General features: G+C 30.1%; 1 protein-coding gene across 2 annotated transcripts in view; it reads left to right on the forward strand.

Moving 5' to 3' along the window:
* The window catches only part of LOC143253383 (FERM, ARHGEF and pleckstrin domain-containing protein 2-like), a 60,926-nt gene that overhangs the window by 31,175 nt on the left and 6,327 nt on the right, over positions 1-23,424 (forward strand). For both annotated transcript variants that reach the window (XM_076507162.1, XM_076507163.1), the window contains exons 12-24: positions 149-369; positions 732-821; positions 2,665-2,798; positions 4,021-4,102; positions 4,804-4,990; positions 8,807-8,857; positions 9,313-9,371; positions 10,265-10,336; positions 12,727-12,795; positions 13,103-13,275; positions 14,332-14,438; positions 16,809-16,999; positions 19,788-19,895. In XM_076507162.1, coding sequence (XP_076363277.1) covers positions 149-369; positions 732-821; positions 2,665-2,798; positions 4,021-4,102; positions 4,804-4,990; positions 8,807-8,857; positions 9,313-9,371; positions 10,265-10,336; positions 12,727-12,795; positions 13,103-13,275; positions 14,332-14,438; positions 16,809-16,999; positions 19,788-19,895 — 1,544 coding nt within the window. The remainder of the gene's footprint in view (positions 1-148; positions 370-731; positions 822-2,664; positions 2,799-4,020; positions 4,103-4,803; positions 4,991-8,806; positions 8,858-9,312; positions 9,372-10,264; positions 10,337-12,726; positions 12,796-13,102; positions 13,276-14,331; positions 14,439-16,808; positions 17,000-19,787; positions 19,896-23,424) is intronic.

The raw sequence follows: 23,424 nt of genomic DNA on the forward strand, positions 1-23,424 counted from the left end.
CTTATGGATTTACATTTGAGTGTTAACTGTTTAACATTTGTAACATGTGCTCATGTAGACTGGCAGTGTTTACACTCTATCTGAACATGAACAGCTAGCATAAGTGAATAAGATTATTTACTTCTGTCTTCTGCATTGCTTTTTCTAGCTGCAGAATCTTCAGTGCATCAGTCACCTGTAACAGAAGCTCCAAGCCCTACGAGTCGAGCCAGTAGCACCTTTCGTAGTGAAGGCTCGGTGTCTCTTAGGGGACCGTCAAGTGATGATGAGGTAACAAGGTCTCCTACCTCCCCACTACGAAGTTTAAAGGACCAACCTAGCAGTCTTAGTTCTCCAAGATCAGAAGGCGACTCTGATTTGAGACGAAAGGTATCATCAGCATTTATTGCTAGAAATTCTAAGTTTATTTATGATAACTTATCATAAGTGAGTTTTGTGACAACTATAAAAATCATATATATGTAGAAATTAACTAATCAAGTACATGATTATATGGGTAAGATCTACAAAACATTCTGCATCATTTTCATTGCTGGAACCAGACCTTCCTGTTTGATTATGCATGTTGCAATAATTTTACAGTTGTATGAAGGTTAAATCGTAACGAGCCAAATATTTGTTGCCCATTATCAGCGTGGGCTCTTCACAGTATTAATTAAGAATTATCTGTGCTCATCTGATCTTAAGATTTTTTGAACTGAAATTATAATTTTTTTTTCTGTCCCACCTAGAAAATTCCTGCCGACAAGGCCTATTTCATTGCAAAGGAACTTTTGATGACAGAAAGAACATACAAAAAAGACTTGGAATTACTCAATCTAGTAAGTTCTTGTGAAGAGAGACCTTGTAGTATGAATGGAACAAATGCTTTACAGTTCTTGAGTGAAGGTTGTGATGTGACATTGCATTGCAAATTGTCTAAATATCAGACAAATTTTAAGTTGTTTCAACTTTTCCTGTAAGCTTTCTTCAATACAACTGTGAAGTCCCTGATTTTCTGAAACATGCACATTTCTTCTAGTTTTCCATATACTAGATGAACTTACAACGTAAATTAGTAAGTAGCATCATCATGTTGAAAAAACGGGGACCAGCCCATGATGATAAACGTTAACTTTTAATCACTAATGATGTCTGAAGGAGCAGAAACAACAAGTATACATAGACCTATGCAAACCTTCTGTACATAAAGTCTGTACCTGTTATTAGATAACATTTAAGTAAAGTTATGTTACCCATTAAATGTACAGCATGATCTTGTGATAGTTCAGCATGTGCTGAAACTTACATGGTAAAGATCGAGGTAGAAGTAGTGTTTGTGAAAATATTCTTAAGCACATGCTCTTCAAGACTGTTAAATTAATACACATCAACATTTAAAAGAAGTTAGAGTCATGTTACTGAAATAAATGCCTTTAAAACAACAGCAACTTTGGAATTAAGACATTTAGATTTATTACATGGAATTAACAGTAATATATAATAAAACATTTTTAAAAAGTGGCATTTTATGTATAACTTCAGGTGTAATTGGAAACAAATGTCACTGCAATATGGAAATTTTTTTTCCATTAATTTCTTAATTATTTTCATATGAATACCTTTAAAGGTTAATATTTTATACAAAAATATAACTTGGAAAATAAGTAGAATATTTAATGATACAGTCACCTTTCTTGACTGATATGAAATTTTGGTTGTGATTGAATTTAGTGCAATGCTATAATAAAAGCAATTAAAACAATTTTTTTTAATAAGTTTAAACTTTTTACTAGTTTTGATACTGTAGACTTATCTCTCCAGATATTTTTGAGTGACTTGTAAGTGGTGCCTTCCTTTACCCTAAGTCTAATAGAATTAGGTTTGATAGCTTAATCAGTATTGTTAAATGTTTAGAAATGCATATTACTAATGCACTTTTGGTGTTTGAAAACAAAATTGTTTAGACTATCTCATAATATTTTCCTAGCATTACACTCTGTAAGTTTTGTTTTTAACTTGTCATGAAAGTTGAATATTGTACAGGTGAAAAATGACAGAGTGTATCATTGAGGTTCTACTTGATTTCAGCAATAATATTTAATCAGTACAAAACCTAATGTAAGTTTTCCTTTTTTTTTTGTTGTTGTTGTTATCTTGTACCCTTGATGTTGAATAATCTCTTCAGTACGGGCCATGACATTGCTGTAGCGTTGTTTTGGTTTATTTTCTTGCAACAGAATTTGTTTTCCGCCATTGACTTGATATTCTGATTTCAAACCTTCATTTAAACATATAAAGTCACCTATGTAAACTAATATAAAGAAAATCTTAGTAAATATAGGTTTTAAGTTATAAGTCTGAGCAGTTACTAATAAAAAAGGACTGTATTATTAGCTATTTTGTTGATGTGTACAGATAAACAATAAACAGTTTTTCAGTGTACACTTTATGTTTGCATACACAGTAAAAAATGAACAAAAGAATACACTTCTCTTAATGTTATCTTTTGTAATTTTAAAGGAGACACTTCCTTCATGATAGTACAAATTACAAACTTACAAGTGGTTAATAACACATTTTTCAATGCTGAAGCAAAGGTGTGTGTCTTTTATGTGCCCATGACAGCAAAAGAGTTTACAGTGTTTTAATATGGTAGTTTTGAAACTTTTTTTTATCTAATAGTGGTTCCGAGATGAAGTCAGCAAAGAGGATCAAATGCCTACAGATACATTAGCGCACCTGTTCTCTATACTTGACCCCATGTATGAATTTCAGTGTACTTTTTTGAGGAAATTAGAGCAGCGATTGGCCACTTGGTATATAGTTCCAGTTTTTTGTAGAATAAGTAAAGTTAATTAGATTTCTCTACTATGCTTAAAAAAACAAATTCTTAAAATTTCAATGGTTAAACTAATTTAAGGCTTATCTCAACAAATTTCTTTAACTGTTAAATGTTTAGTTTTGGATAATGTTTCAAGTAAATATTGGAGAGAGAAAGTACTTATTTTTTGTCTACAGTCGTAGGGAAGACTTGATAATTTTAAATACAAAAGTGCAATAAAATAATTATTTTTTATTTTTCTTATGGAACATTCATCCATTAGACATAAAAAAGTAATTTTTTTCTCAGTTACCAAGGGATAGTATGTTTATGTGATGAACACAGATACTTCATTAAATAGGAATGATCATGTTAAATTTATTAAATACATGTACAGATACATGTGCTCTCACTGGGCAACAAGTTCAATGTAACACAGACAGAAGCACTAAAGATTAGGAAATGCTTCCACAGTATTCTCTAACTTGCATTCATTCACACTTGTTCATCTAATCATCCTCAAAGTTTAAATAACTTTAATATAATTGACAATTTTAGTTAATTTGTAACACTTGATAAAGATTTGTTTGTGTATGTTAATCTTGTGCAAGATTCTGCACTTTTAAATTTGTGCTGTTCTGATTAATTTTTTTAAGTATTTGTTTAGCAAATGAAAACATTCATTTGGTAAGTTCATTGTTTTCGGGGCATCTTCATTCTGTTTCTCACTATTAAATTTTGACTCATTCAGTAAGCCATTGTTTTTTTGGGAATCTTTATTCTGTTGTTCACTATTAAAGTTTTATTGGTTTTTACGTTGTATGTTGAACTGTTTCCCCATAAAAGTTTAAACTTTAAAAAGGGAAGATTTCTACAGTGGTTATAAGTTTAAGATAATTGAGGTTATCATTTGTCGAAAGCTGTAAAGATTCTGTGTGTGTTTTTATTTCCTTGTAAAAACAATAACTCTCTTAAGTACTTATGCTAATTACTTAAATTTGGAACTGTGTATATTTTTTTTTCCATTAGAATTATGTTGAAGTTAAAAGTTACTTTCAGTGTACTTAGCTTCTCTTACCTTCAAATATTGGCTAATTCATGAGTATGTATCAAATAATGGTGCTTTTAATAATGAAATAAATCAAACTATATACAAAGTTTACTATAAGGTAAATAGTTTATTTTTGAACTAATAATCTGGCAATGCCTCCATATAGGGAAGGTAGGTGCACTCCTCCTTCTGAAGATTTCGAACCAGGAGTTGGTGATATTTTATATGAAAATAGCCATATGATAGAGGTAAGTTGCTATGTAATACAAATTATTAATTATAAGCAGTAATTGTTTTTGGTTTGGTAAGAGAAAAATAAAAAAATTATTCATTGCAATGCCATATATAAAACTAATAGGTTTTTCAAAGAAAATGTAAACAAAGCAGAACTTAATAGATTAATTTTAAATGGATACATTTATCAAATATCATAGAAAATATAAAAAAAAGAAAAGAACTGTATACCCTATTAGAGTTTGGTCTTTTTTGAGAAATGCATAATATAGAAGTAGCACCTACAATGAATAGGCAAGGTTTTGAACTGAAATTATGTATGGCTTATTTCTTTGAATATCATGTGTATAATATATCAAAAACAGTGTTGAGGCAGCAGCTACCCCACATTATCCAATCTTTGATTGCACTTGTGCTTTGAGTTGTTTTGAAGTGTATTATATATATGTATGTATGTTGCTTCTCCTTGTTTTATATTTTTTGTTGTACATAAATTTGTTTACTATTGTGTATTCATAATATGCATATGGAGTGCAGCTTCATATTTCTTTTAGCTTGAAGAACATTACATAATTATATTATTATATTTCATACTATTATATGAAGAACACTGTTTTATAACCTGCTCAGAAACCTATATAATTAGCTTTGGCTACTTGCAGATCAGTGTAAGCTGTGTACTGATGAAGATTTTTTTTCTCTCTTCTTTTGACAGTTGTACATTTGCTACATTGAAAATTTGCCATTAGTTCTAGAGAACTTAAACATAGCATATAGAAACAACCAGCATTTCGAACAAGTATACCGTGAGTTTGAACTACAGAAAGTTTGTTACTTACCCTTGACATCTTTTTTATTGAGACCTGCTCATCGGTTACTTCATTATTCTCTGTTATTGCACAGTAAGTTGCAAGATGTTATTTACCATTTCTAACGTTATGTTTGTGATACTGCCATTGAATCCTTTCATGACAGGTCATGATTCAAAGGCTGGGTCATCTTGTTTGTTGACTTGCAATGAAAATTTTGCTGAACTACTATTTTATGAATTTATGTTAATAAGTTTGGAATCAAATTATAGGTAGTAATTCAGACTATAATATTTACCTTTAAATTAATTTTTTAATTTAAAATTAAATATTAAAAGACACATCTTGTATGTTGAATGTAGCACTGTTTAAAATAAGATGTTTATGATATCAGGATATTAAGTCTATAGTTTTGTACAAATTAGAAATTCAAATTACCAGTATTGACAAATCAGAATATACAACAAGAATCTCGTATTTTTATATTTTGTTGACATGTGGTTTATGTAATGAATCAAACACAGTGGCCCTGTTCACCTCTTTTCATTTTTTGAAATGGTCCCTTATATACACTTACTTCAATATATGACATGTGAATAACCAATCAACAACTTAGAATGTCCCCTAGTGGTTCTCTCAACCATTTTAATCTGTGAAAAGGTTACCACATTCTTTTAAACCAAGATTTCAAGGAGATAGGTTTCCATATTTTTTAAACCTAAATACATCTTAGTTACTAAGTTTAATAAACTATACTAGAATTCTGTAATATCAATATAGTTATTTATGATTTTTAGGTTATTAAACTGTGAAGCCTAAAAAAAAAATTTTGTTCAATATCCTCCACATGAAAAATTTTAAAGGGCTTAGCAACCTATGTCCAGCAGCAATCAAGTTCAAAGCTCGTGGCTAGAAGAGGTAACTGTTTACTTTACTTCTTGGCCTGGCATGGCCAGGTGGGTTAAGGCATTTGACTTGTAATCTGAGGGCCACGGGTTCAAATCCCCATTGCACCAAACATGTTTGCCCATACAGCCGTGGGGGCGTTATAATGTGATTATCAATCTCACTATTCGTTAGGTAAAAGAGTAGCCCAAGAGTTGGCAGTGGGAGGTGATGACTAGCTGCCTTCCCTCTCGTCTTACACTGCTAAATTAGGAACGGCTAGTGCAGATAGCCTTCGAGTAGCTTTGCATGAAATTTAACAAACAGGCAAACAAACTTTATTTCTTTGTTTATTGTTCTATATCAAAAGAAAAAAAGATTTGTAACTTATTTATAAATGTTAATAATATATATTGTTTAATAATTGAAATGTGACTGTATGTTCCAAAACACTAGTCCACTAAAAACAGCCAAGAGAGGGTCACTTTGAAAAACTAATGGTCAGTTTTATATTACTTGATATTGTAACATGAGTGCAGGTGCACCGTGTCAGTGCACATTGTACAAGTGTGTATAATGGAAGGTAATTATATTATTGTGAGACTTAATCTACTTAAACTAAACATTTGTACTTTTATGTTATAATATGTAATGATTCTAGAATGAAATAAGCATTATTTATGTTTATTTCCTGATTTTTTATGATGTGTACAAGGTTGATGAAGTGACAGACCCCATATAGAGAATGGAAATCAACATAAAATATAAAGTCTTACTGAAAACAAACATTTGAAAATGTATTTAGGAGGTTTTAGAGATTATACAAATAACATTTGAGATTTTTGGGATGAAGAATAATTTTTAAAATCATAATATGAAATCATTTTGCACTCAGACTAGTTATGAAACAAACACTGTTTTCCCAAAACAAATCTTTAATAAAAAATATTTCATTAAAAAAATTTGATTTTTTATGTACAAAAAACTTGTAATCTTTTTTAAAAGTGCACCAATTTTTATGAAGGTGCACATGCTGTATCAAAAGCTATAGTGCATGTTGGTGAACTTGTGTATGTATCAATGGTTAGTTGCAAATTCTCTTTGTTAGCCTGAAGGTGACCTAAGAAGGTCGAAACATTGTTCTTTGCTTTATTAGTAAAAGTGCTATCACCCATACCAGCTATCCCAAAATAATTTTTTACTTCAAGTGGGTTTCTTGTCATCACAAACTCATGTATCTTATACCAAACTTGTTTGGGAAGGATAAATACCATAAATCATATTTACAGATTTGGATATAATTGTTTGGAAGTTCTGTTGTTCATTATCATAAATTTGTAAAGTACATATGTGCTCTCACAGTATTTATTTTATTGGTCATTTATTATTGTTATTTATTGTGTTAGAATAATTGTAGGTAGCACAGGTTTGTCATTTCAGTGCAGTCTTATAAATCAAACTCATTTTGCATGTTGCCAGTTATTAATATGCGTGTGTGTTTCTATATATATATTTCTTTCACTAACATTTCATCTAAAAATCTGATTAATTTTTTGTTTTTCGTGAAAAATTTTAGTTTCATGACTGCTCTTAGTTCTTTGCATGTTTTAAGGTAGGGAGAGATCTTCATGTCCAGAGTGTGCATGGCCATATACAAATTAATAGCTTAATTTATGAAAATGAAAAATTTTCGTGTAGTCAGAATATATATTTACTATTCAAGATATTAATCCTTCAAAAAAAATTAGGCACATGAATTTAAGTTGCAAAAAAATTGTAGATAAACTTTAGCTGTTTATTATGATAGTTAACATATTTTTGTATAACTGTTGAATGATGATTGATTGGTTATGATGGCAAAAAAGTTTTATTTTTGCTCAAAATCATCAGTCAATAATTGTTTCACTTTACAACCCAATTTGTCTGTCGTCAGTTTTGTCTAAACCTGATTAATTAGCACATTCACATAGTGCATTAGGCCTACGTGATAATTTTAAATTTTGAACGCTTTATTGAGGATAGTAAAGCCATTTTAAAAATTGGTATTAAATCGAGATTAAGAAATTGTTTAATTTTCAAAATGTAAACAGCCCATAATCATGTTGTCATCCATTAAATTTGTAATGTTTGCACCCATTTAATTTCAACATAAAATTTGCCTAGTAAATTGACAAGATTGATTTTTGACAGTGTTTGTAAATTAAAACTAAATGAACTGGTGCATTTATACTTAAAGACTTCATCCCAAATTGAAATCTTGTGCTATAAAATGTTTTTGTGTTTGAGTAAATTGCGTATATTTAGGCTTAAATGAATCCCCCGAGTCAGTTCTCTGTACTGCAAAAAACTGTCATCTGCAAATTCTTTTGCAACAGCCTTAGCAACTGGGCAACATTGATGGAATTCATCACCTGCTTTTCAAAATAACATTTAAAATGCACTTTCAGTCAGTTACAGCAAATAATTTATGCTAAGGTTTATAACATTTGTTTCACCTCATAGAGCAGTAATAACTATTTCTCACACAACTGTTGATTGGTTGTCACTTGTTACAGTATTATCGTCAATACATCCATATTTTTCTGTGTATCAATGTGATCATATGAGTATGAAATAAGGAGGTGCTTGAACGATTGTGTGACTGTCATTCTTTTGATTTCTTATGCATATAAATTATAAGATTACATTTTAACCACATCTTCCCTAATGTTAAAGTTCTTATGACTCAGATTCTAAAGTCAGTGGCCCAAATAGCTTGTTACTTAATATTCAACATGGGAGTTAAAATTGTGTTCATACCACAAGAGGAGTATCATGGATTTAAAAGTATGAAGGAAACAAATTAGTGAAATCATTGAATGTACATTTTTTTCAAATTAGTTTTTTTTGTTTGTTTAACATAAATCCTTTAAAATTGCATACCTAATATTCAGTGTCATTACTGTGTGGTTGAATGGCTTTGTATTCGTACTTTACCTGAGTACTAATTGTTGAGCTGTACTGATAACCTGTTCTTTTGTACAGGATTAGTGAACCACTATGATGACCATCACCCTGACCTGCAGCACTGTAAACGTAAGTCCATTAGCAGTTGAGTTATTGTAGGACAAAGTATGTGTACATCATATCTTCTCTTTATATAAAATGTTAATGTGAAATATGTATATATATTACAGTTATTGACACTATATATGTGATATTGAAAAATATTAATTTTGTTCGTGAATAAAGAACGTATTCTTGGCAGAAAATCATGATGAAAAAACTGCAGTTTTTAACACTTATGTAGAAACTTATGGCATAAGATGAAACCATTAATGTTTTTTTGATTTCTAGGTATGGTAATTATAAATTCATTCAAAAAGGTAAGCCAGGTTAGCTTTAACCAGCAAACATTTCTGTGTAGGTACTGATTTTGTTTAGTTGTTTTTTTTTTTCATAGTGTTGTATAATAATCAGTTATTATGTGGATTTCTTATGTTGTTTTGTCTCATTTGAGTATAAGGATTATTTCTTATTTTACTTTCCAGTTGTACTGAAAAGATTTGAGGATGTGATTACATCCTACAGTAAAACCCTGAGGTCACTGGTAGGTTTTTCTTAATTTCATTAATCAAGTACAATTTTTATGTGTGCTACTAACATCCTTTGAAAATGCCAGAGAATTTCATTTTATAAAGATAATTTTCCACAAGCTATTATTCATTCAGCGTACTTTTTGTATTACTTATCGGATTGGACTGTTTCCTAGAAATGTCATTCTAATAAAATATTTCTGTTAGTTCTAGCACATCACTGTTTAACACTGCTTACAATAAAATATTCCTGTTAGTTGTAGTGCTTCAATGTTTAACACAGTGCCTCTAATAAAATATTCCTGTTAGTTGTAGCACATTGCTTAACATTGTGATTCTTATAAAATATTCCTGTTAATTGTAACACATCACTGTTTAACGCTGCTTATAATAAAATATTTCTGTTAGTTGTAGCACATTGTTGTTTAACAACATGATTATAATGAAATATACTTCTCAGCTGTACCACGTTGTTTAACACTGTGCTTCTTATAAAATATTCCTCTAACACATCATTGTTTAACATTACTAACAATATTAGTTATAACACAACGTTTGATATAAATTCTGTATTTATGTAGCATTTGTTAGAGTAAAAAAAGCCTTGTACAACCTGTTAGCATCATATGATTTCTCATTTGTATGATATATTTATCATTCTAATCCTTTTTTGAAATATAGAAAACTGTATTTCAAAAAATAAATCCAAAACCTTGTTTTTGAATTTACATTTGTTATCTATTGTGTTACTTTATTTTTAATACCATATTATATCTTATAATTGTTAATTCTGTATACATATTTAATTTTTTTTAAAAACTAGTTTAATGTATTTTAAGTATGTCTTGATGAGAACATTTTTAGAAGCTGATTTGAAACAAACCCTTCGTTGTTTCTCACTCTATAGGAAAATTGTGTCAAATTAACTGAACTTCAGCATGACCTGATTGGAATAGACAACCTGCTTTCACCTGAAAGAGTAGGGAAGCTTCATGTGTTATTTTATTTGTTCTCTTAGAATGTTAATTCTGTTGATATGTGAATATTGTGGTAATACAGACACTTCTTTACTTCCTGATCTCGTGTCAGAAGTGTGCTTGAAGTTCTTGAGGATTGTTCTAATCAGTTTTAGCTCACAAGTTTTGTTCATCTCATGGTAAACTATAATATGAACTACAGTTACTGTACATTGTTTGCTGTGTAATAATTATGGAATAAGCATTTTGATATACTTTCTTGTTTTATAAATACAATAAAAAGTATCATTTGCCTGATAATAAATGCTTTCAACTATTATTGTACAAAAAAATCCATTTGCTTGTATTAAGTGATGCTGGTCAGTTCTATTTTTAAGTCATTTATAATGTCAATTGCTTTTCTTGTTTTGTTGTTATCAATAGTTAGTTATACTGTTGATTGTATTATGAAATATTTATAAACCTAATGACACCCAGCACCATTTTTAAATTTTTTTCTACATGTGGTGCTCGATTGAATTCAAAATGTATATATGAAAATTAATATTATAATGTATGTTGTACTCTGAATTTTTATGTTATCCAGGTCTTAGTCATTTTGTTTCAAAGGAAAACTTTCAAAAATGCATAAACTGCAGTTTCCATGTCGTGTGATCCACATGGTTTGAAAAATCTGAACTGTGGCACTGTTTCTCTCTTAAACACACAAGTTGGTGTGTATGCACTAAGTAAACATGTTTGACCTCACTGTCACACAAGATCTAAAGTCTGAAAGCTGGGTTGTCTGAGAAACATAAATTTTCTAACCTTTGATAGCTGTCATGCTTACATTCTATACCTTGCCTTGAGATGTACAATGTGCTTGTACTTAGTTGACCTAAGTGTATATAGTTATTAGAAAGAGCTAAGTTTGCAATATACTTTACCAATGGTTAATTTAAAATTGGCACAAGTTTTTCTTACAGTCTACATATATACATATAACTGTCATTTTTATTGTTATCTGCTTTTTGGACTATAGCATGTACAGTGGTTTCTTACGTAAAGTTAGACAGTTGAACTGTATTTAGATTTTAGGTAATTAAGTATATGTTTGTTTTAAAAATCACATTTGAACAGTTTAATTATTTTTACAAGCTTAACTTGTTGCCTGGTATTTGAAAGGTTATAAAACAAAGTGGCACATATAAGCACCATCTTGTTTCCAAAATTCACCTCTGTGGGAAGTGTGCCGAAATAATTTTTGTAAAGACCCCTGAGCAACAGTTAATGTACGGGCATAAATGACAATAGATGAAGAATGTGAGAGGAACTTAAAAATAAAAGTGAAAAGATAAAGTTTAAAAACTATTTGAAACTATGCCTCTTAAAAAAAAACACTGTTTTAGGTTTTAGTAGAATTTCATGAAGTTGATAGGTACCTAAATATTTCCATTTGGTAAGTTTAAACTTTTCATTTTGCTGTATGTTGATGATAGTAGATACAGTTGAGAAAATGAAAATAAAATATAAATATTTACATTAAAACATTTTAATATTTATTTTTGAGGTCCTAGAGATTGTACAACTGATCTGCAAAATGTGTGACATAAAAAAATGGTATTTTTATATTTTATGTTGTAGGTGAACTATTTAGATAACTACATGAAATAACAAATTTGTTTATTAGAAACTTTAAACAGTTACATCCACTAGTTATATTTTTGGAACAAAATATAACAAAAGTGCCATTACGTGTCACAAATTGTATCACACGGTTGCCATTGGTTTAATAGGTTGAATGTTTCTGAGTAATGAGAAACTGTGACAAACATAAAAACAGTGCATAACAGCAAATGTTGACAAATATCTGAAATTAATGATTTTCAAAATATTTAAATGATAAATTGTATGAAAAGTTTTAATTTTCTGATGTGGTTTTAATTGTTTAATTTGTCAATGGTGGCTCATCTGAAGTTAATAGAGAATGTTTCAGAATTGCAGTAAAAAAAACCCAAAGACAATCGTACGTTTCAAAAATATTCATTTATTAAATGACCATGGTTTTAACAGTAAAGGCATCATCAGGTACAGACAAATAGTTTGTAAACTGGTTTAAATATGTTTAACCAAAGAACTGGAAGTAACCTTGACATTCACCTGCTTACAAGGTCATGAATAAATGAAGTATTTGTAAAAACATACAATTGTCTGTTGTTATTTTTTTTCCAGTTATATAATCACGTAGTTTCACCAAATACTGACTTTTTCAAGCATCAGTTATAGAAAATGTTTTTTTCTGAGCATGTTTTAATGGAAATTGTAATGAATTATGTGATTAGTGTGAATACTTGTGTAATTTTCACAAGGTTGAATATTGTCTAATAATGTTCTTTGTGTCCTGAATTCCAAGGAATTTATAAGAGAGGGTTGTCTTCATAAATTGTCAAGAAAAGGTTTTCAACAGAGAATGTTTTTTCTGGTGAGTTCAGTTACTACTGTTTCTGTTTCAGTATAATTGTTGACCATTGATAGTGTTGTGTTTTGGAGGTTTCTTTTATCGTAAACTGTTGTTATACAAGATTAAATTAGCTTTTCATTGTGCTTTACTTATGTTTTTCTGATGGATTTATGATGGTATAAAATTTTAAAAGTATAACCTCTTTTCTTTTCTTTTATTATTATTAGTAAATTAGATGTGATATCTAGCTGTTGTGAGATTCAAGTTTACTGATGCCCAGCAAGGCAAGGGTTTAAAGAAATCATTTGTTTAATGTATCATGGTTTAGTTTTCAGATGTTCTTCTGTATATGAGCAGAACATCTATGCCACAACTTCAGTTCAAGGTTCACGGTCAACTTCCTCTGCAGGGAGTGATGGTGGAGGACTCAGACCCAAAGATGGGAGCTGGCCATTGTTTCAACATATATGGAGGAAGTCGAGCCCTCATAGTTTCTGCAAGGTGTGTGTGTGTATTACTTTTATGTAAATGGAAATATTGTAATAAAATGGGTACTGAAATGATGACTGTAAAATTATATTTATTAAACATCTGTGTCGGTTGTTGTCATAACATTAGTTCTGGTCAGTCAGTTTTAATGATATCTTATTATACGTCATTGGGTGCACCGCAGTTCAAGCAGCAAGTCTTTATGATTGAATTACCAAAAACTCAGAAAACTGTCACAGTTCACCACTTACTAAATAGATAACAGTTAATTTTATTAATGTTTAGAAGTTTGAAAGATTTGCATATGAGGTTCTCTTTCTCACAAACACACAGACACAAAATATTTTATGAATATTATGAAGTTTACCATGATTTAGGAACTTTAGTTTTATAACTTATTCTTAAAGAACCCTAGAATTGAGTAAATTACATTAATTTTGTATTGTTTGTATATGTGGTTGTTTTATTTTTAATAAAAGATAATCAGATATGAAAAAAGATGAAATTTCTCCTTAGTTTTAATTTAACAAGGCATTCGATTTGCAGTATCTGAGTCACAAGTCTGATAACCATCACTGAATGTGCCCAGCTTTTCAGTCTTGGATCATTATTATGTGATGATAAAATCCATTTTTTTGTTGGTAATAGAGTGGTCCAAGAGCTGACAGTAGATGGTGTTAACAAGTTGCCTTCCCTCCAGACTGTCACTTCAAAATTAGGGATGGCTAATACCTATAGTCCTTGAGTAACTTTGCATAAAATTGAAGAAACAAATTCAAAACTTTGAATAATAACAGTTCTGGTTGCTGTTTTTGTTTGTTTTTTCTATCAGTCAACCAAAACCATTTTTAAGAGTATCTATGTGTGTAAATATTCTTGCTTTACTTTAACCAGCTACTTGAATGAGATTCCTTCAGTAAAAGATACCTATCAGTGTACAAGTACCACTAAGAACTAATGTTTTCTATTATTCATATCTTGAACCATTATGCAATAGTGTGTCAAGGGAAACTTTATTGACTGATGTGTAGTGTTTTAACATCTTATATTAATTTTGCTCTCTCTCAGCTGTGAAGAAGAAAAGAAAAAATGGTTGACGGATCTTTCTGAAGCCATTCAGCATGCAAGGAATCTCCATGGCAACAGCTTCTCTTTCTCTAGTCTACATTCCAGTGGTAAGTATGCCCTCTTAATGTGCACAAATATAGCATTCACTGTTAAAATAGTTAATGGTAGTTATTTTGAACACAAATAATTGTAGTGTTTTGGCTTTAAAATAATTTTCACTAAGTCACACTTTTTCACACAAAAACCTAAGCCAGTATCCTGTATGTTGATTGTTCTAAAGCTGGCTTTTCTTTCTCTGCTGAACTTACCAAAATAGTGTTGTTGTTTTTGTGTAGTTTGATAGCAAGGTTTAGAGAAACTTCTGAGTGCATAACAGTCACAATGAGTGTGGGAGAAAACTCAAATGACCAGTAAAAACTGAGCCAACGATTTAAAAAAAAAATCCTGATATATCCATCTATTCTTAAATTAGTAAACAAGTGTAAACTTGTTATCTGTGCATGTCATGTGCAGAAACTTGAACCATAGTGTAAACATTAACTTCCTAAATGTTATAAACTTAGTTTCTATAATGTATAGTACAGGCATTTCCATATTTGTAGAAAAAGATATTTACTTCTGTTGAAATGTGAGGAAAAACTCATAAGTATGAGGCAGCATTGTTTGTAATGTATGTTTAACCCTTTCGCTACAGGCTTGGTATAATATACACAAGCTTGTCTACATATTTACACATGTTAAATATTTGCACTATAACTTATACAGAATGAGTATTTTCACAAAATTTGGTAGGTTTTAGTAAAGATTACAAGTATTTTGCATACAAAAAATCAGATTTTTTAATGAAACATTTTCACTGAAGATTTTTGTGAAAATTGTTCTATTACTCTTCTGAGTATAAGGTGAGTTCATGTTATGATTAAAAAAAACTATTTTTTGTCCCAAAAGTCTCAACTATTATTTATATAATTCCTAAATACATTTCTAATGTTTGTTTTCAGTAAACCTTTATATTTTATGCTATTTTATATACTCTATGTCATTTGACCAACCTCGTAACCATCATAAACAAATTAAGAAATAAATATAAATTATGTTTTTTTGTGCTAGAATGACTACATATTATAACACAAAAGTGTAAAAGTCTAAGTAGCTTAACCCTTAAATGCCGGGAATGTTGTAGGTGACAGCATCAACTGATGAAGTCCACCATTTAAGTCTCATAACATTTTATATATATATTTAGGTGTGTTATTTTAATATTTACTTTTAAATTAAGGAATTCACTTGTACATAATATTAAAGTTTAAGTTATAATCTACAGTTTAGTTTCAAACTTATTGATATACATTTATAAAATAGTAGTTCAATAAATTTTTTAGTACAAGTCAATAAACACAATGACATGGCTTTTGACCCATCACCCATTGTGCTACCATCTCTTCAGATATCAAAATTCAACAGGGGGCACTCCTATAACATTATTATTTGTTATACTCCTGTGAGCATTATAGTAATTAAGAAACAGTCACAAGAGTGAAAACAATAATATTGACATTTTCAGCAATGTGTAATTTCAAATTTTTCAGTGGTGTATTTGTTAAAAGTGCATGAAGATATGCATCTTGTGAGAACTAGCAGTTGAAAGTATGCATTTACTTTAAACTGTCCTAAGAGAGTCCCCTGCTGGTACAGTGGTAAGTCTACGGATTTACAACGCAAAAATGAGGGGTTCGATTTGCCTCAGCATATAGCTCGATGTGGCTTTGCTATAAGAAAACACACACACAGTCGTAAGAAATATACTTAATTGCTTGATAAAGAGCTCTACTCTCGCAGCTAAATGTTTCACAGATATTTTGTCAGTTAGAAAAGGTGAACAACATAGTATGTATAATTTTTGCCACTAATTTTGTATTAAACTTTGTTAAAAATATTACAATGTTTTGATCAGGTGATTGTCTTCATTGTAATAGTTCATATCAACATTGTCATGATTTAATTCTTCTAATAGGTTTAACAGATAAAATATAAAAATTATACGTTTGTGATATTGATGTGTTGCAGATGAAAAATAATAAAATTTGTCTGCATACATTTGGTTCGTGTCCTCCATTATGTGTTACTCTTTAATCATTCGTAATAATATATGCAGAGAAAATAATTTTTACCTCTGCAAATACTCTTAATTTGGCTTCAAATGTTTTCAACCTGAAGGGGTCACTCAAAACTCATCAGCAAATTCAAAACTCAATGGTTTCTAAATGCTGAGGTTCTTTGGAGCCTTTAAAAAAAAAGAACTTTGTTAGCTTGTCCATAAAAAAATATAAAACAGAATTTTAATGTCTTCATGGAAGCAACAAAACAACAGTTCTGTTAATAAGTTAAAATCAGAATTTCAATTTCCTAACTAGAATTTCTTCATTCACATGAGATGCCATAAGATAAATGTGTTTAAATATGAGCATTTGTGTCAGCATCATCGGAGGAACTGCTTGACATGCCAGAGAGTCCTCTTCCACTCCAGTCACCTACAGGCCAACCACAAGGAGAAAGCAACAGTAGCATTTCTGATAAGCACTCACAACATCGATCAAATACCACGGTTCATGTTTGTTGGCACAGGAACACCAGTGTTGGAAGGGCAGATTATAGACAGGCCATGGTGGTAAGAAGAGATATAAAATTTCCCTATACCACCATATTATTATAATCTATTTTCTCTAGATCCTTGATGTAGTTTGTTTATCTCTGGCCAGTGTTTTGTAGATTTGTAGATTAAGATATTATTATAGTTTATTTTCTCTAGGTCCTTGATGTAGTTTATTTATGTCTGGCCAGTGTTTTGTAGATTTGTAGATTAAAATATTATTATAATCTATTTTCTCTAGATCTTTGATGTAGTTTATTTTTCTCTGACCAGTGTTTTGTACATTTGTAGATTAAAATATTATTATAATTTATTTTCTCTAGATCCTTGATGTAGTTTATTTATGTCTGGCCAGTGTTTTGTAGATTAAAATATTATTATAATTTATTTTCTCTAGATCCTTGATGTAGTTTATTTATCTCTGACCAGTGTTTTGTACATTTGTAGATTAAAATATTATTATACCTTATTTTCTTTAGATCCTTGATGTAGTTTATTTATCTCTGGCCAGTGTTTTGTAGATTAAAATATTATTATAATCTGTTTTCTTTAGGTTCTTGATGTAGTTTATTTATCTCTGGCAAATGTTTTGTAGATTTGTAGATTAAAATATTATTATAATCTGTTTTCTCCAGATCCTTGATGTAGTTTTTTTATATCTGGCCAGTGTTTTGTAGATTTATGCCACATTGCATTCTTTCACATAACTGCTGATTATTTTCATTAATATTGTAATAGTTTATTTCTATAAACTTTGGAGAAACCATAGAATAAGTTTTATAACCCTAAACTACACTGAAAATACTTCCTAAAAGAATTTGAGTAATGGTAGTGTTTTTTTGGTTTGTTTGTTTTTGTTGGGTTTTTTTCCAGTCCCTTAAAATCTGGTTGTCTAAAGAACCACTTACAATATGGTGATAGTGAAAGTAATGGTCTATTATTTAAGTTGTCAAAGATATATCCCCATTGATAGAGAGACAGCTATGTTAGTCATCAAGAGATTATTTTGCTAAACATACATTCCATAAGGCTTCTCTACTGATTTTGTTTACTAAGTTTAGCCTCCTAGTGACACAGTGGTACATCTCTGGACTTACAATTCTAGAAAATGGATTTTGATACCTGTGGTGGACAGAGCATGGATGACCCCTTGTGTAGCTTTGTGCTTAACTTTAAACAAACAGACTAATGTGTTTGAAGACTTGGTATATTTTCTGTTGTTCAAATTCACTATAATAAGCATAAAGGATAACTTACTACTCTCACTATACAAATGTCCCTTGCTGGTACAGCAGTAAGGCTACAGATTTACAATTCTCCTCAGTGGACTCAGCAGATAGCTCAATGTGCCTTTGCTATAAAAAACACACACACCATACAAGTACATTAATAGTCATATCAGCTTCTTGGCACCAAAAATGATTGATAGATTCAATTCTTCCATCCCACCTGGTGAGCATCTTTCAAGCATTAAATGCATACCTCACCCATATCAACTTTCAAAATGTATATAAAAATAATAATTTTACACCTTCAATAATGTGTTTACTGACAAATAGTTTGGAGCTCATACTTTGTTAATATGTAACACTTATTTTGTGTAATTCACAAAAAGACTTGGACATTGTATCAACTTTTTGACTCTGAAGCTTCAAGGAGTCATATCTTTAAACAATACATTTATCAGTATTGTGGAAGTTTTATACCCATCTCAAACTGTACATTTATATTTGGTAGTATTTATCTGTTATCCTTTTAAAATATAATGGGTCCTGCATTGTTTATCACATAATTTTCCTTCTCTGTCATTACAAAGTTCTTTTGGTGCAGATAGCCTAGTTGCTTTGTGCCATAAAACCCCAAACCCACCACCACTAAGCTCTTTGTTTATAACCCTTTTATGTGGTATGAATAGTTAAAAATATGTCTTAGCTTTGAAAATAGCTTGAAACATAAGCTAAAAATGACTGTAGAAGATATCCTAATCTATCTGTACCAGTTAATGTAAACAGTGTTTTCAGCAGAGGTTTGTGGTTTTTTAAATATTAACTACATGGTATTTGTTTAGTAGTGAACAAAAAATCTATTAAATGCAGAGTTTAAAAGACTTGGGGAAAAAAACTTGATTAAGGTTATTTTTATAGTTTCTGTAGATGTCTTAGTTATTTATGAAAATGTTTTAGTGCCATATGATGTTTTAAAGCTACATAAATTTACCTTTATAAAAAAATATCAAATAAGCTAAGATTGAGTGAGCACTCTGTGCAATAAATAAAATATTCTGATAATTCACATTATTATTTTTATTATTAAGTATTAGTATTAGGTTTATTATAGTTTAATCTTCAAAAGTATGATATAAACCACACTTGGAATTTTATACTGCAATGGAGGAAAGGTATTTCCCTAAAAAAAAAAAAACAAAATTTTACAGGTCCTTGTGTCAGATACTTTCTGAAAAGTTAAGTTTCCTTTATTTATTTTTATTGTACGCATAAATATTCACCTGGCACTGGAAGAGTTGTTTATCCATAAAGATGGCAGTGAAATAGTTAAAAAATAAAAAATTTTAAAACAAATACTGATTCATAAAATGCAGAATTCACCCACTTATTTCATTTTGAGACCAGATTAGAACTTGGTGAAGTTGTAATTTTGATATACTGGCAGTCAAATATTGGTAAGTTGATAGCATTTGGAGTTTCAGATTTAGTTTTATTAAAACTAAGGATATCAATTCAGATCTCTAGCTCCATTTTCTTTAAAATGTTTTAGAACTATTTACTTTTTTTTTAATTGTTTTCAGAACTACTTAAGTGGGTACCTGTTGAGAAAGTTCAAGAGCAGTGCTGGATGGCAGAAGCTGTGGGTTGTGTTTACTAATTTCTGTTTGTTCTTCTATAAATCCTACCAGGTATGTATAACAAGCAGGAAGGTTATAGCTTGTTAAACTTTTATATTTAAGCATTTTTTTATTTACTAATTTCTGTTTGTTCTTCTATAAATCCTACCAGATATGTGTAACAAGTAGGAAGGTTATAGGTTGTTAAACTTTTATATTTAAGCATTTTTTTATTTACTAATTTCTGTTTGTTCTTTTATAAATCCTACCAGATATGTGTAACAAGTAGGAAGGTTATAGCTTGTTAAACTTTTATATTTAAGCATTTTTTTTTAGTTAGTGATTGTTTTAAGATAAACATGTACACAAGCAATATAATTTATTTTTTTGGGTTCTACCTGTTTCCTATTTGTATACATACATGATTAACAGTCATTTAAATATTGTTTTGTAACAACATTTTGATTATTTTTAATTGAAATATATCAGCTCAATTCAGTCATACTTTATAAAGATTTGATGGTTTTAGAGATATGTTCATTGAAAATAACTAATGAGTTTTCAGTAAAAAAAGCACAAGTTATAAAAATATTTATTTTAATATTCCAAGTTGAATGTCTTCACATTGACTTGCAAATATTTGTAGCAAAGAGAAATAATCTTTTGATCTTTGTTTTGTAAACTTATGTTTTTTCTAAAAAATAGTAATAATAACTGGCAGTATATGATTTGTATCCCAAGGAAATAATTAAGAATAAATATCTGTAATTTTTTAAACAAACACATGGAGAGGAGTAGCACATTTCAAACAGTAAAAATAGAAATATAAACTTGATTCAAACCTCTTTAGAATTTGAATGATATATTCCTGTAAATTATATGGTAGCCCCTCTTAGAAATGACCAACCTTGTGATGACATAAAAGTCGCATCTAATAGGATGTTATTCAAAAGAACAGTAACCAGATAACAACTGACCGAGTCAAAGTTGTGCCAGTTGCTATTCTCAAGGTTAATTGAGCATAATGGCATATACTGTGATGTAACGTACTGCTACACTGTATAATCATTATTATGATGGGTAAGAGTTAAATAAAGATAACCTAAGATTGTTTTATGTAAAGTACCTTATTCATTGATCATATGTTTATTATATACATACAAAATATTAAAAACTGACACAAAATATATTTCATTAAAAAATCATACATTTTTGTTTGTTTTGCACATTTAACAGAGTCACTTTGAAAGTTCGCAAGTCTGGCAGTTGTTATATCAAAAAGCATTTCATTGTTAGTTTTCATGGCACAATTTTAATATAAATTTTATAAAATAATGTACAATATATGTCCAGAACTTTACCTGAGAGAACCCAGAAGAAAATTCGCAATTAGATTAGTTTAATAATCTAAAAAAAAACATTCAATACTTACCACCATTGCAGCTCACAATATCTAAGTATATCTATACAAAATGTTGTAATTTTACACTGAATGAAACATCAGAATTCTATGAATTTAAAAAAACAAGTAAATAAATATTTGAACTAAATTATTGCTAGACTCAACCTGATACCTAATAAGGTAATCCTCTTTGATTACAAATGTAGTATTTATATTAAAAGAGTTTTAACTTGACTAACAGTTCTCTAATCTCCATGTTTTGTTTATTTTGTTACTTTCATCACAACTTTGATTTATATTAATGTCCAGTCATGCTGCTATATCAAACTTCAAGCCTTCTTTGCAGCAACTTCCTGTTCGTAGATTGAGACATTTGCAGCTTTCCCAGATGCCTTAAGGCATTTCATTAGCCATGTTTACAGCACAGGTTAGTCAAGACTTATTTGACAAACCATGTGTTAATCATCTTCACACTCTGCTAGGAAAATATAATCAAAACTTAATGTTGAGGTCCCTAGCTGAAAATCTGTTAAATTCACTAAAATAATCAAAACTTAATTCCATGAGCTTGGTATCACAAACAACAGTTTGACCACATCTGGTTACCCTCAGGACCTGAAAGTTGTTAATGAAAGTACTTGTGTGTATGTACCAAAAAGATTGACTTGAAAACTTTGGGGTGCTAAGATACATATACTAAGCTGTGAAGCAATCTCCAGTCATATGACCTCTTTGTTGCATAGTGTATACAGTGTATTTATGAGTCTATAAATTACATTACTGATACAAAGAAAAGTCGTTACACACAAGCCGTTATTCAACCTTTTGCCCAAAAATCACAGTTGTATGTTGCATCTGTTAACAAGTCATTCGTGGGAGGTCAGATCAACGTATAATCATATCACGTGTAGAAAAATATTTGTTATTGTGAAGGCTCTCAACCACCAGGGGCTACTATAGCAACTTTAAAATTTCTTTATCGTTTTCGATATTATTAGACCAATGTAATTTATAATGAATTTAAAACATTAATTATGCTAAATATTATAAATCAAGAAACTTTTATTTTTGGTATATGGTGAACTTATGTTTAACACATATATATGTACTTTATTATATATTTTAAGTATAAAACAAGTTACTTGTTTTCACAGTTTCAACTGCTAATCTTTTCACACATACACACCTGTTTTCTTTTATGTTTATATTACCATATTTTGTACCAGTGAAGCAGGTTATTCCTAAGTGAAAAACAATATTTCACAGAGGGAGTCTATTAGCTGTTCCTTGAATACACCATGAGCAGTGAGTGCAATATGCATTGATGGGTATAAGTGTATATAGGCTTTATTTTATCACAAGGTCAGTTGTCCAAATAAAAATTAGTACACAAAAAATAATTACCAGCATAAAATGTCTCAAACTTACTGCAATTTATCTGGCTTTCTAAGTAAGCTATTTATAGGTTAACCCCATCACAATGGGTAAAAAATCATGACATCACGTTTGTTAACTTGCATTCAAAATTTTATTGAACTACTATTTTATGAAATTATATCAGTAAGTTCAGTATCAAGATGTAGATTATAATTCATATTTTAGTATTATATGTTAGTTCTTAATTTAAAAGTAATTATTAAAAGAACACACTGAAATATCAATTTTTGTGTGTCACATGATATGTTGAATGCAGCACAAATGTCAAGTTCTCAGATTGATAGCTCAGAGCTAATCCTTGTGGAATCAGAGTGGTTCTTAATTCCCTGGTTCTTGGGATTGAAGTGAAGACAGTATGATCCTCATCCAACCCATATGTCGATATCAGTACCCCATTAAGATACAGTTGACTTATCGAATATGGTCCGCTGTACCTTAGCCACTCTCCATTAAGGAACAGTCTTTTTTTTTTGCCCACTTTTCTGAGTGTGGGTTTCTCTGGTTAGGATCACTTTCTTGCTGCATTCCATTCCACTTGATGTACTCCTCTCATTTTCCACCCTCATATCTTACACATTCCACACTTTGGCAAAAATCAAAACTGGCTCAGAAGTGGTGTAGTTCCCCCTCCCAGAGATTTTCTGATGTGACTCCTATCTATGAAGGTATTGTTATCTCCTCCTAATCAATGTGGGATTCTATCAGAAGTTATTTTCCTATACTGAAAATGTATTTCTGATGTGTACTTCCCTCCAGTCACAC

Source organism: Tachypleus tridentatus, chromosome 6 (assembly GCF_004210375.1).
Source record: "Tachypleus tridentatus isolate NWPU-2018 chromosome 6, ASM421037v1, whole genome shotgun sequence".
In the NCBI taxonomy this organism is placed as follows: Eukaryota; Metazoa; Arthropoda; class Merostomata; order Xiphosura; family Limulidae; genus Tachypleus; species Tachypleus tridentatus.